Source organism: Coptis chinensis, chromosome 4 (assembly GCF_015680905.1).
Source record: "Coptis chinensis isolate HL-2020 chromosome 4, ASM1568090v1, whole genome shotgun sequence".
NCBI classification, from domain to species: Eukaryota; Viridiplantae; Streptophyta; class Magnoliopsida; order Ranunculales; family Ranunculaceae; genus Coptis; species Coptis chinensis.
In genome coordinates, this window is record NC_141459.1 from 66,564,071 (window position 1) to 66,577,405 (window position 13,335).

Consider the following 13,335-nt stretch of genomic DNA (forward strand, 5'->3'; position numbering starts at 1 on the left):
ATACCAAGAGGTGGTATATGCACTGATACTTGTGCATACCATTTTCTTTGTGATGCTTGATATGTACAAACATTTGTGCATACCTAAAGTGGCATACCTAAGGTGGTATGCACCAACACCTGTGCATACTAGGGTACTATTGTCTTTTTCAGACAAAAGTCAACTATTGTCCTTGAGAGTGTTTTAGAAATGAGAGTGGATTTTTTTTTTGTTATTTCCGAATTTTGTCGTTTTCAGTTTTGTTTTATATGAACTTGAATCATTTTTGTGTAAATTTCATGTTAGTTACCAAAAAAAAAATCATGTTGCCTTCTAAATTTTTGCTTTTTTACCTTGTTGTGTTCATTGTCACCAAGTACGATACGGGTATAAAATGGCGTACCAGAAAAAAAAAAAAAAAAAAAACTTAATTCGTGTTTTAAACGAAACGTCTTGGAAAAAAATTGTAAAAAAACGTGGGGCATAAAAAACGGGTTTAAAACGGTAAAATGGGTTTAAAAAGTATAATACATAAAAGAAACGGTAAAAATCGATGATAAAGAATACGATAGATAAGGAGTTTGATTTTTTATAAGAATGGAAAAAAGAATAGACACAGAAAATAAAAATAAAAATAATACAAATAAAAGAAAATTCAAATACATGAAAGTATCAAATTATCAATTACTTATCCAAATACTAGAAATTTTAGATTCAATACCAAAACACGACCCTAAAAAAGATACTACTAATTACCAACCATAATTGCATAATCAAGTACTATAAATAACTTTAAAATTTCTAAATATTAATAGTTCAAAGCAAAATAGAACTGTCTCAATAAGTCAATCTACGCCCATTCTTCAAAAAGGTAAACTCCAAAACCCATTTTTCTTCTCACGTTTTTAAAAAAAAAAAAAAAAAAAAAGTAAGTAAGTTTAAATAAAGTTTTAAACGGGAGATTTTCAAAATCTTAGTTTTTAAACGTTTTTTAAATTTAAAACGCGTTTAAAATAATTTAAAAAACCCCGAGTTTTAAACGGGAACAATACGTGTTGCCAGGGGTTTTTAACAAAACGCCGAATTTGGTGACATTGGTTGTGTGTGAAACTTCAATCCAACTACTGATATTCTCTAGAGTCCCTCAGGCTGGGTGGCTTTATGGGTAGCTGGCTATTCCAGGGTCACCTAGTTTCAAAGGCACCTTTTTCATTGAGAACGGCTCTTATGGTATAGTCGCACCCATGACTCCCTAAGTCCCAGGTGAAGCCAGCTCCCTGTCTACGCTTAACTATATTTGAAGTTTTTGTTAAACAGAAAAGAAGCTGGAAAAGCTCCACATGTCTCGTTCCCGGGCAAAAACATTACAACTCTCAAATCAAACCGAAATTCCCCAAAACGACATATACATGATCAACAAAAACAACAACAATACCCTTTCTTCTTTTCTTCGTCTGCTTCTCTACGACTTAATTTAATTGCTTTTGGTCGATATTTCAAAAGTCTACGATAGTTCGTGGCCGTGTATCATTAGAAGGAAATTATTATTTTCGACGTTTGATTTGATCAATCTTAGGCGGCATGCATATTAACCACCTCAAAAGAAAGAAGGAATGGAGAATGGAATAATGAAATAATGAAATAATGAAATAGTGATGGGTGTAAAAGTAGGTGCTGTTATTGTTCTTCTTTTAACTTTGCTTTGTGCATTGCTGATTGGATGGTCTGAAGGGAGAGCGACGAGAATTGGTAACTTCAATTCTTATTTCAACAATGATGAATTTCAGGAGATCAATGAAGAAATGGTATAAGATATATATATATATATATATATATATTTTTATATATATATATTATATATATATATATATATATATATATTTTTTTTTTTTTTAAATCGTTCTTTCTTGCTTTTTGTGATACATGCAGATTTCTAATTATAGTATTGAATTTTAATTACTTTGTTTTAGTTTTGATTCAAACCTCTATATGTAAAGTACTTATATAGATACAGTTCAACTGCATGTCTGCATCTCTAAATATGTAGTAATTGTATAGTGGCTCACCGCTCACCCCTTCCTGTGATACAAGCTACCTTTAGCTAGGAGCCTCTTCTCCCTCAGCCCAGCTTCCCTAAAACAACATTCAACTCGCATGATTAACTTCTTTCATTTATGTATTTGTTTTCATTTGTTGGGTCATGGTTGTGTTCTCTATTACAGCCCTAGCAATACCTCTCTCTCTTTCAAGAATTTAAGATCATACATGAAATTAGACCATGATGGTTTTCATCATTACTGAAACTATCTTGAAACTTGTATGGTAGGAAACACATTTCTTTTTTCCAAGTGAAATGCTCCATCGAGACCGGGGATAATAGGCAGACCCCAGCCTCCATTAAAATTTTAGAATGCTCATACCATTCCTATCCTCTTCAGCAATACTAGTGAACTTCGCATCCAGAGGAGGATAAGCATTGTTACAACCAACTACATTTGCCAAATTTATTTGGAGCACATATTTTGGTTAGGGACGGAGTATTTTGTTTTTTGTAGGTGAATGTTGTAATTTACTTTATGATTGGGGCATATAGCTAAAAGAAGTACAAATAGCACTCTAGTAAGAGAAAACTTTCGCTGATGAACAGGCAAGATCGTTTCATATGCTTTCATTTTTACAACTCGTACACCAGTACATACAAAATTTGGTAGTACGTCAGCCCTTTGAAACTTCTCAATCCATTGTTGTCCCAACTTGATTTGATTTTAACCATACTCTTGTTTGTTGTTCTTTTCCTGGAAGATTAGGAATTCCTTTGTTGTTTATTTAGTTATTTCTTTTTTCTTTTTCCCCTTTTAAAGGGACCTTTAGCCTCGTGGTATACGCTCTCTGCTTAAGGATATTCAGTTCTGGAGTTCTGTCCCATCCAGTTAAAAAGAAATTGAAGTTGCTTTGAGGTTCACTATATAGCATCCTAGTATGATTGATTGTTTCAATTTGAAGTACCTTGTTTCTGTGGGTAAAGTTAGAATTGGATACTGATTATAGTCCTTACGAGCATTTATGGATGGGATGCATTTATTTTTGTTGAGAATGGTTGAGTTCCGTTATTTCTTGTATGAATGGGGACTAAGGTTCTCGTTACCTTTTCTTTTTCTATGTCTCGTATCTTTCTTTCTTTGGGAGGTAAGTCCTCTCAACCTGAACTCTTTATTGTTCTAACTGTTAATCCATTGTTACTACATTCTTCTGTAGAATTTATTCCTATACTAAGGAGGCAGTATTACTTTTAAGTACCCCCAACTAGTACATACTGTTCAACCATGTTTTACTTCTACAAAACTACTAGATTTTGTAACTGTATCAATCCTATGGTTGCAGTCGGAAAATTTCTGGATAAGTTGCCAGCTTCCTTTCATGCAAATGAAAGGAACTGGCGAAGCGTTTGGCTTATATCTCAATGAGGAAATGAGCTCAAAGCCACACAAAATAACAAAAGTGAATCTGCGAGATACTATTAGTGCCCTGCCTCCATATTTAAAACAAACTCTTCTGGTTTGTTTGCGAAAGCAAAACATTCTGTTGCGCGCTTCTGGTGAAGAGGACGGTTCCACAAATTGGTACATCAGGTTTCTTGAGTCATTTTTAAGTTGGCCACATGCTTCAAGCCGGCATTTGGGTGAAAACCTGCTTCAGGGAGCCACCCCTACCTCTTCTCCTGCCCCTTCCCCAGCAGAAGTTGGGTCAGGTCAATCACCTATATATGCTCCAGAGGCATCTTCTGTTGTGGCACCTTCTAGTTTATATCTGGAATCCTCTGCAGAGCCTCCAAGAGCTCCATCAATTCCACCAGATGATCAGTCAAGCAAGAAACCTTCAGCTAGTCCACAGTCAGATCTTGCTCCACATGTGCCATCCATAACACACCATGATCATGTACAAGTCACTGTAGGTGTTGTTGTAACTGCAGCAGTGACACTTGCGTTTGCTCTCGTTCTATTCTGTTACTATTTGAAGCACCGAGAGAATACACACAGAGGACATGCACAGAAGGATAAGAGCCCCCTTCTCACCTTAAGTCTTAGTGCCTTCTCATTTGGTATGATACTAGTTTTACTGTAATGTTTGATGTATGAAGTAAAGGACAGTTGATTTTCTGACTTCTCAAAAACCTTTGACTTTTCAGATTCTTCAAGGAAGCTTAGTTTGGGAGGTGCAAGTAAAACAGAAAATTCTTACAGTCTATCATCTGGTACTATCCCAAACCAAAATGCAAAGTTTCTATCGTTGAATCGCAATGTTCCCTTGGAATCTGGTCTATCCTCACCAAATGAAGCATTGTCCTTAGGCGAAACAGCAGGTGGGGCAACATCTTCACTACCATCTTCAGCTGCATCAAACAACATTACTCTGTCTGTACTGCCTTCTCCTCCTTTGAGACCTCCTCCTGACCTAGTTAATCCTTCTCCTCCTGGGCCACCACCACCACCTTCACCGCCTATGCCTTCTGGAAGTATGGCTGGTCCTCCTCCACCACCACCTCCAAAGGGTGTTTTGCCACCTCGTCCACCACAACTGTTTTCTGTTAATTTAAAACCTTCACCTCTCGGACCAAAGAGTGCTGCATGTGTTGACGGACCTTGTCCAAAGGTTGAATCTGAAGCTCAAAAGTCAAAGCTAAAGCCACTCTTTTGGGACAAAGTTCTTGCAAAGCCCGACCAGTCAATGGTTTGGCATCAGCTTAGTGCAGGATCATTCCAGTAAGGCTTTAAAAAATTGTGGCTTTAAAAAATTGTACAGTACTCACTTTATTGACTGTATTGTAATTTATACAGGTTTGACGAAGAGTTGATAGAAAACCTTTTTGGGTACCCTGCTGCTAATAAAAACAAAAACGAGCACAAGAAAGTGTTGTCATCCCAGGAGCCTCCGAATCAGTATATTCAGATCCTTGATTCTAAGAAGGCACAAAACATCTCAATTCTCCTACGAGCATTGAATGTGAAAGTAGAAGAAGTTTCTGATGCACTTCATGAAGGTATGTTACTCTTATTTGAATTTTTAAGAGAAATAGTGATGTATCTTAGGGTTTACAACCCTTGATCTTCCCCAAATCTAGGAAGCACGGATACGGATACGCGACATAGATACGACACGGATACGCGGACACGGCATTTTTCAAAAATATAGGATACGGATACGTCATGGATATGTTTGAATAATATATATATAAATATTATATAATTGAGCATTTTTCACCAAATTCAAATTAAAATGGCAATTCTACTTCATAAAATGACCAATCCAAACACATTAAGCAGCAACTTTGTATAAGTGTATAACACTGCAAGCAAATGCCAACAAAAAAGTTCAAAACAATACAATGGATTTGTCAATCAAGTTGTCCAACTTCAACTATGTCATCTTCTACATCTTAATTCACTTCATCTTTATTCTCTTGCATCTCTTCTTATCTTGGATTTTCTTTCACTTGTTTTTTTTTTGTTGAAGTTCCAAAAAAAATTTGTGAGATTACTATTCCCGTGTGTCCCCCGCGTATCGGAAATTAAAAAATTAATTAAAAAATCGGATACTCCAAATCGCTTATCCGAGGCGTATCGGGGCGTATCAGTGTCGGATACGTATCGGACACGGATACTTCACCCATACAGACGTATCCATGCTTCATAGCCCCAAATTAGTTACTATTATTATTGGTATTTTTAGAGATTTTTAGGAATTGAGTCTAATTAGTGTTTTAGAGTTCTTTAGGCTATTTCTATTTTTAGGATTATTTTAATTACGAATTTAATGTTTCTATTTTGATTAGAATTGGTTTTAGAGTAGGTTTCTATTTTCAAAGTTGTAGAAAGCTATAAGTTGAGTTGTAGGCCATTGGCCATAGGTCAGAGTTGAGATTAATAAAGTTTGAGTTTAGAGAAAGGTTTTCTCTGAGTGAATTCTTGTGTGAGAGTTCGTTTTCTTCTCGAGGAACAAGGTTGTCAAACCTTAAAATCGACAAAAAAAAGTCATATCTTGGTCATACGTGACCATCAAATAGCTTGGACTTAGAACACATTATTTTGCAATCATCTTGAAATTGTAGTAAGTGCAGTTTAGCCTTGTTTGTATATCTTTGTTCTTCCTTATTGTTCAACTTAAACAGGCATGTTCTTGCGGGTATCATATACAAGGTAATGTTTGTTGTTACCTAATATAGATATATAATACAGACCTTTTTTAATGTCTTGAAAAAATAAATAAATGGTGGTTTAGATTATCCATTGGAACCATTCTTATTTCATAGGAAGTTAGATCTTCAGGGGTTCATTTTATGAAGTTAGCTATAATGTAGGTTGCGATTCTGTCTCCCATTGGATGGCATACTGTTAAACAAAGGGCGGATTCAGACCAAAGTCAGGGAGGATAATACCTTATCTTTGTTAGTGTGAAGATAATGCATGTGAAGAGGGAAACTTGATGAACTTTTCCCGTGTAGCAAAGATTGTTTTTATTTGTTATTTCTTCATTCTTTTTTGTTTTGAGTTGCAAAATGTCATATCTTCTATTGACAGGTTAATGTTGAAGTTGATGACTTTTGGAAAGTACTTGTCAAGATTTATTCAATGACACTGAAGACAAAATGATAGGAAAAAATTTCATTTGCCTAAGAAAGGATAATACTAGGGTCATACCAAGTCATCGAAGGTTCATGTGCAATGCCAATTATGCCGATTGCAAATTGACATATTAGGCAAACTCATGGAGTGTGTTGAATGTATGTTGCATGCCAACAGGCACTGATGTATCTTGTTGGCGGAAGCTTCAACAATCAATAAACATTAATTATGATAAATGAAAGAAACACCTAAAACAAGGGTTTAAACCTAAACCTTCAAACATGAAGAAAGAAATAATATTCAATAACAACTAACCTAACAATGAAGGTCTATATGCCTTTATATAATAAATCATATTCCTATTTATATTCCTAATTCTATTTAGAAACTTAAATATAAACCTTATTAAATAACCTAGATCTAAAAAAATAAGAAACTCTATTGATTTAATAAGACTACTAATAACATAATTAGAAGCTTTCATGCCCATGCATCAGGTATTGAAGTTTTCTTGCATGGAGGGAATTCAAAGAAGGATATGGTAGGCAAGGGTACTAATAATCTTAGGCCACAAAGTAAACAAAATTTCAATGTCATTGGCATATTATTAATATTTGTCGTTGTATTACCGAGGTTCATAGCTGATGCAGACGATGTTTGAAAAATACAACTGTATTATGTGTCTGAGGTCCTTTTAGTCGTGTCTAAATTCCTTATCAAACCTGGAAGTTCTACTTGTATGATCAAACTCTGTAGTGGTCCTCTATAATGCCCAGTTTTACATTCCAACTGTAAATTAGTTTTCCGTGAGATGGTTAGCGAACTCGCGATTATTCGCAGATATTGCTTTCTTCTCTTCAAAACTCAAATCTTAGACCAACTGGAGCAATTGATGTCGCTGGATTTTCCTCCCCTCTTTTGAAACATAAAAGTCAGAGAGAATAGAGGAAGAAGAACACTTGGGTATGAGGGAAGGAGTAGAAGAGGAGTAGGTAAAACGAGAAGAAGAGAGTGGAAGATGTTTCATGGAGAGAAAGGGTTAACAGGGAGAGAAGAGGAATAGAAAAAGTGGACAGACGCCAAATCAATTTGTTTTATTACCCCCAAGTGCAAGAGAACTCACTTCGCTAGTTCGGATTATGAGTTCTAGATCGTGCTATTAGTATTATGCTTGGAGTGTTGTTCATATGTTCAACATGTTTATCAGTTTTAAATTGCGTGGCTTGTATCAATCTCTATATACACCTCAAAGATGAGAAGAATAGAATATGAGAAAATTTAAACCCTTTCATGGTATGAAGAGCAGTACGTTTAGCCCTAGTTTATTTTTTCTTTTAGGTCAACACTAGCAGCCACCACCACTGCCGAGCCTTAGCTGATGTCTTCTTCGTGCGTTGTTATTCTTCTCCCAACCACAGATCGTATTAGCCTACTAACTCCTCCCTGTGGGCATCGTTATCATATACTCTCTCTCACCTTCTATTGTATACTCTCTCTCACCTTCTATTGTTTTCACAAATTAGCACTGCCACTGGCCTCAACTATCATCATTAACTATGACTATCAATTGCACATCCGCCACCGCCACCGCCACCAACAATATGTCAGTACATGACCGGTACAACTATCATCAACATCAATGGCTTCCGCCCTCTCTTCATCGTAACCCTACTTGCTGCTCCCACTCTCTATTGCAGATGCTGATCTCTCTCTCCTTTGAAGGCTTTACTTACAGCTCTGCTTTGGCTGTTCCTGATTTCCTTAATATCATCTCCAGTCTCTTCTCTCTTGGTTTCCCTCTCTAATATCACGTTCCTTCATGCCTATCGGTGCCAAGACGTGTCGATCTGAGGGTTCAGCAATTTGATCATTTTGTGGCCAGATTGGGGTATATTTTGTATACGGAGACTTGATTTGGAACTTTTTTGTTTGATTGATATTGTTTGTTTGTTTAGTATCTCTTTGTGTGATAGTAGTTGTAGGTCTCCTCGACCTACTTTGCTTTGATTTAATGATACAAACCCCACAAAGCTAAGTCACATTGACACAGATACCTGTGTCGGGTGTCCAACACTATGGACTGTCCGACACTGTGATACAGTCCATTAGAATGAACACTGTGATACAGTCCATTAGAATGAAAACTGTTACTATTTTTAAGATACAACTAAATCTTGGTTTGAAGAACTAAATCTTGGTTTGAATACCTTACAAAGCACCTCTTTACAAATAATTTACTACAGAATCATTAAGATATCGGGCCTTGTAGACTAGATTATCAGATAGAACTGAATTAGGCTTCCCTTCTGGCCCAACCTATTGGCAGCGGTAAGGGGGAAATGCCAAAATGTCAGAATTAGCTATTTTAGATTCAATTATCTCCAACAGATCACCCAACCTATTTGTTGAAAGCTATCAGTTGGTTCAGCCAATTTTGTTCACTTTTACAGGACATTAACTAAGTTTATGCTATTTGTCGTTCACTCCTACTTGAAGGAAACCCGAGGTGTTAATATAGGTGTGAAAATCCCTTTTATACTGCCTCATGACCTTGCCTAAATCTCCTGTCTGAAAGAAACACTACTATGAAGTTAAGTACTTCTGCTGATCAACGCAGTACGTGCAATTTCTACTAAAACACATATACACCAACTCATGCACCTTTTACATGCGAGTGTTTTATTTTCATTCATTTTTAATAGCTTAATCTTCGTTTGTGATATGATTTATAGCTTCAGTAAACTTTTATAACATTTGAACCTAATCAGGCGATGAGCTTCCCACGGAGCTTCTTCAGACACTTTTGAGAATGGCACCAACATCTGAGGAAGAGTTGAAGCTCAGACTACATAGTGGTGAGATTTCTCAACTAGGGCCTGCCGAGAGATTTCTAAAAGTCTTGGTTGACATTCCTTTTGTCTTTAAACGGATGGATTCATTGCTTTTTAAGAGATCTCTTCAAGAGGAAATTTCTGGGATCAAAGAGTCTTTAGCAACTTTAGAGGTATGACTTTAAAACAGTTATTTGAATTTCTACAGATGTCATTTCACACATTATACATGTCAAATTATTATGCTTTTAAAATATTTGTGACAATGCTTCCACATATTCATAACATAGTGGTTAAATAAGTATAACATCTTTGATTGTTCCTGTTGTTGTCTGTTTCTGTATTAGTCTAGTTGTAATATATATTTTTTAATCTTGTGTTTGTTGGCAGGTAGCTAGCAAGGAACTCCAAAACAGTAGATTGTTTCTGAAACTCTTAGAAGCCGTCCTCAAAATGGGCAATCGCATGAATGACGGCACATTCCGTGGTGGTGCGCAGGCATTTAAGCTTGACACACTCCTTAAGTTATCTGATGTAAAAGGAATTGATGGAAAGACTACACTTTTGCACTTTGTGGTCCAAGAAATAATTCGTTCGGAGGGCAAACGAGCTGACCGTGCAGCTACAAAGAGCCAAAATGCCCCGGCTGAGAAGTCACAGTTTGAGGATTTTTCCCATGACAAAGATAACTACTACTGCAGCCTTGGCCTTCGAGTCATTTCAGGTCTTGGTGCTGAGCTGGAGAACATAAGGAAAGCAGCTGGATTGGATGCCAATGGCATAACAAGCATGGTCTCCACACTTGGTCATGGCTTGGTGAGAACAAAGAACTTCCTAAACTCAGAGATGAAGAGTATCGAGGAAGACAGTGAGTTTCACCGATCGCTTCAGAGTTTTGTTGAGCATGCAGAAGTTGAAATCACTTGCTTGTTGGAGGAAGAAAAGAGAATAATGTCTCTGGTGAAGAGCACTGTTGATTGCTTCCATGGCAGTGCAGGGAAAGATGAAGGCTTGCTTTTGTTTGTGATTGTTCGAGATTTCTTAGTAATTTTAGATAAAGCATGCGAAGAAGTGAGTAAGTCAACAAAAATGGCACCCAGGGAACCTATAAATAGGGAATCTCCAACTGTTCCACCTGCAGATACCCAGAAGTCTCCACCAGATTTACGTCAAAGGCTTTTCCCAGCAATAATTGACCGCAGGATAGATAACTCCAGTTCTGATGATGACAGTCCTTAAATTTCATTGACAATAGGCATGTATGATTTTTTGACATAGTCCAAATATAGTGAAAACATAATCTGTTTGTGCCCCAAAAACTATGAAGCACACCAATCCAATGCAACAGAAGCGAACATGCAATGATAAACACGGTAGAAGTAACAACCCACAACTACACAGTAGAAGCAACAATCCACAACTATAGTGTATGAAATCAACTATATAACTTCTAAACACGTAATAAATAATGTAAACTATTTACCAAAATAGCAAACCAATCAACCAAATAAGATAGACGAAGATTTACGTGGTTTGGTTTATATCCTAATCTACAACCAAAGATAAGCTCCAATTGAAAGAGAATCAAATAGTGTTACATACTTATATTGGTTCAATAGAACCCTCAAATTCTTTTTTCTTATAGCCTCACAAATATCTCATACAACCAATGAGTTTGGGGTATGAACAAAGGTCTCAAGAGAGGCACCAAATCCCAAAACCTAGCAACCAATTTTGTCTCACTTTCCAATTTCTAAACCCTAACTTTGTTTATATAGTGTAGCTGAAATTTCAATTCATTTTGGCATATGGCTGCCAAAATATTGACACCAAGATGCCATTCCAACAATTCTCCACCTCGGTGAGAATTTCTTAAATTCGAGCCGACCAACCAATGCGCTACACCTAACCAAACAACAATGTGCTACACCCAACCAACCAAAAGACATCAAAAAGAGAACCAACGAATCCAACCATCAATGTCCTAAAGGACCCAACAATGACTGCACCACGAAGTGGTTGCCTAAGTACCCGGTCAAGGGATCAAGCTTTCGTAGTTCTTCCATACCCCCAAAAAGGGGTCAATCAACAACCATGCCCATATTAATGCCCAGAAGGGCGTGAGTTCCTTAAGGGATCACCAACAAACTTCAAGACAATGGGGTTCAAACTACCAAATACCATCTCCACTTCCAAGCTTAGAAAAGTTCCAATACCATCTCTCGAATTATTAGATATTCCAATTTCTTCTCTAAGATTTGCAGATGTTCCAATACCCTGAAACCTTGTCTGGTTCCCAACAACAACAAGTGGCTTCGCAGCTTCAATGTACTCATGGGCTTGAGTATCTTCAACGACAATGGTGGCTTTTTTACTTTCACTAGCTGTGTACCCATCCAATTTTTCATCACAAGGAGCATCATCAATCTCCACTTCTTTAGATATCTTTTCCACATCCGAATCCAAATGCCTAAATAAAACGATATTTCGTTCCTTTCCAGAGCCACGACTAATTTTCCTCCTAGTAACATTTCCAACAATCGAACAAGGAGAATGATCTCCATCTGCACCAACCACACTTCCATTTAGGAAGTACAAGCTCACTCGTCATGTTCCTCTTATTACCACATGTGCATTGGCAACAACCTTTAGAGTTCCGTTAGACAAAACAGTTTTCAATCCACAAGACTCTAAAGCACCCAATGAGATGAGATTCTTCTTCAACTCAGGAACAATCCTAACATCAACCAAATTTCTAATTGTTCCATCTTCTAATTTCAACCGAATTGTTCCAACTTCACCAATTTTGCAGACATGGCCATTTCCAAACAAAACATCACCATCTAACTCCTAGAACTTAGCAAACCAATCCCTATTGGGACACATATAGTAGGAGATACTTGAATCCAAAATCCATTCTGACGTGGAGCAACCAATAGAAGATGTAACTGACAACAACAAATTTTCAACCATAATCTCATCTTTACAACAACGTGCACGATGCAACTTTTTCTTCAATTTGGAGCACTTATTTTTCCAATGTCCCCAATAACGATAATAGGCACATTCATTCTTCGCAAGAGCTCTTCTACTTCTCGACTTCAGCTGAGAACCAACCAAACTACCAGTGTTCAAATAGAGTCGATCCTCTATGATCTTTTCAATGTACTTGTCTTCCAATGTCTTAAACATATCATTCGTAAAAGTTTCCGAAATGACATAGTACTTCCATTCATTTGAGAGATAATACCGGACAACATCACAAACTTTCGTGTTCAACATCTCCCAAACGTCTACTTTAATATCTCTTGGCTTATCGCCAAGAGCATCATCCAAACTATTTACGGTCAACAAATCAACAACCTTATTTTTCCACATATCAAAGTCGATATTACCATCAAAACTTTCGACACCACAATAGGAGTCTCAACAATAGAATTTGACACATTTATCATATTCTCAATTTCCATAACACCACAAATACCAACAACCAAAGAAACACCCTTTTGGGAATTTCTTCAAACACCACCAACACTGGAACAACCAATGAAACCAAAAAATATGATTTCAAATAAATTTTCACCACAATCAATCACCAACTAAGCCAAGGTAGAACTTTTAGCTCTAATACCAACTATAAAGCACACCAATCCAATGCAACAGAAGCGAACAACCAATGATTAACGCGGTAAAAGCAACAACCCACAACTACGATGTATGAAATCAACTATATAACTCCTAAACAAGTAGTAAACAATGTAAATTATTCACCAAAATAGCAAACCAATCAACCAAATAAGAGAGACAAAAATTTACATGGTTTGGCTTACGCCTAATCCATAACCAAATAGAAGCTCCAATTGAAAGAAAATTAAAATTTTGGTGAGATACGAAATTTCGGTTCA

General features: G+C 36.7%; 1 protein-coding gene across 4 annotated transcripts; it reads left to right on the top strand.

Moving 5' to 3' along the window:
* The first annotated feature begins 1,161 nt into the window (after window positions 1-1,161).
* Window positions 1,162-10,749, top strand: LOC147504470 (formin-like protein 3). Of its 4 annotated transcripts, none has more exons than XM_086557339.1 (6): window positions 1,162-1,784; window positions 3,361-4,078; window positions 4,166-4,739; window positions 4,815-5,017; window positions 9,368-9,603; window positions 9,821-10,749. In XM_086557339.1, the coding sequence occupies exons 1-6, from the start codon at window positions 1,635-1,637 to the stop codon at window positions 10,667-10,669; spliced, it is 2,730 nt and encodes a 909-aa protein (XP_086413465.1). In that variant the 5' UTR covers window positions 1,162-1,634; the 3' UTR covers window positions 10,670-10,749. The 4 variants fall into 4 exon arrangements, with proteins under 4 accessions (XP_086413465.1, XP_086413469.1, XP_086413467.1 ...); XM_086557343.1 differs by having other exon boundaries at window positions 1,163-1,728; XM_086557341.1 differs by lacking the exon at window positions 1,162-1,784 and adding an exon at window positions 1,894-3,165.
* The last annotated feature ends 2,586 nt before the right edge of the window (window positions 10,750-13,335 follow it).

Bases quoted from the DNA above. Each gene is read 5' to 3' on its own strand.
- LOC147504470 (XM_086557339.1), top strand. From the start codon at position 1,635: ATGGGTGTAAAAGTAGGTGCTGTTATTGTTCTTCTTTTAACTTTGCTT. The intron at 4,079-4,165 runs GTATGATACTAG...TTGACTTTTCAG, and splicing joins TCTTAGTGCCTTCTCATTTG to ATTCTTCAAGGAAGCTTAGT. The intron at 9,604-9,820 runs GTATGACTTTAA...GTTTGTTGGCAG, and splicing joins AGTCTTTAGCAACTTTAGAG to GTAGCTAGCAAGGAACTCCA.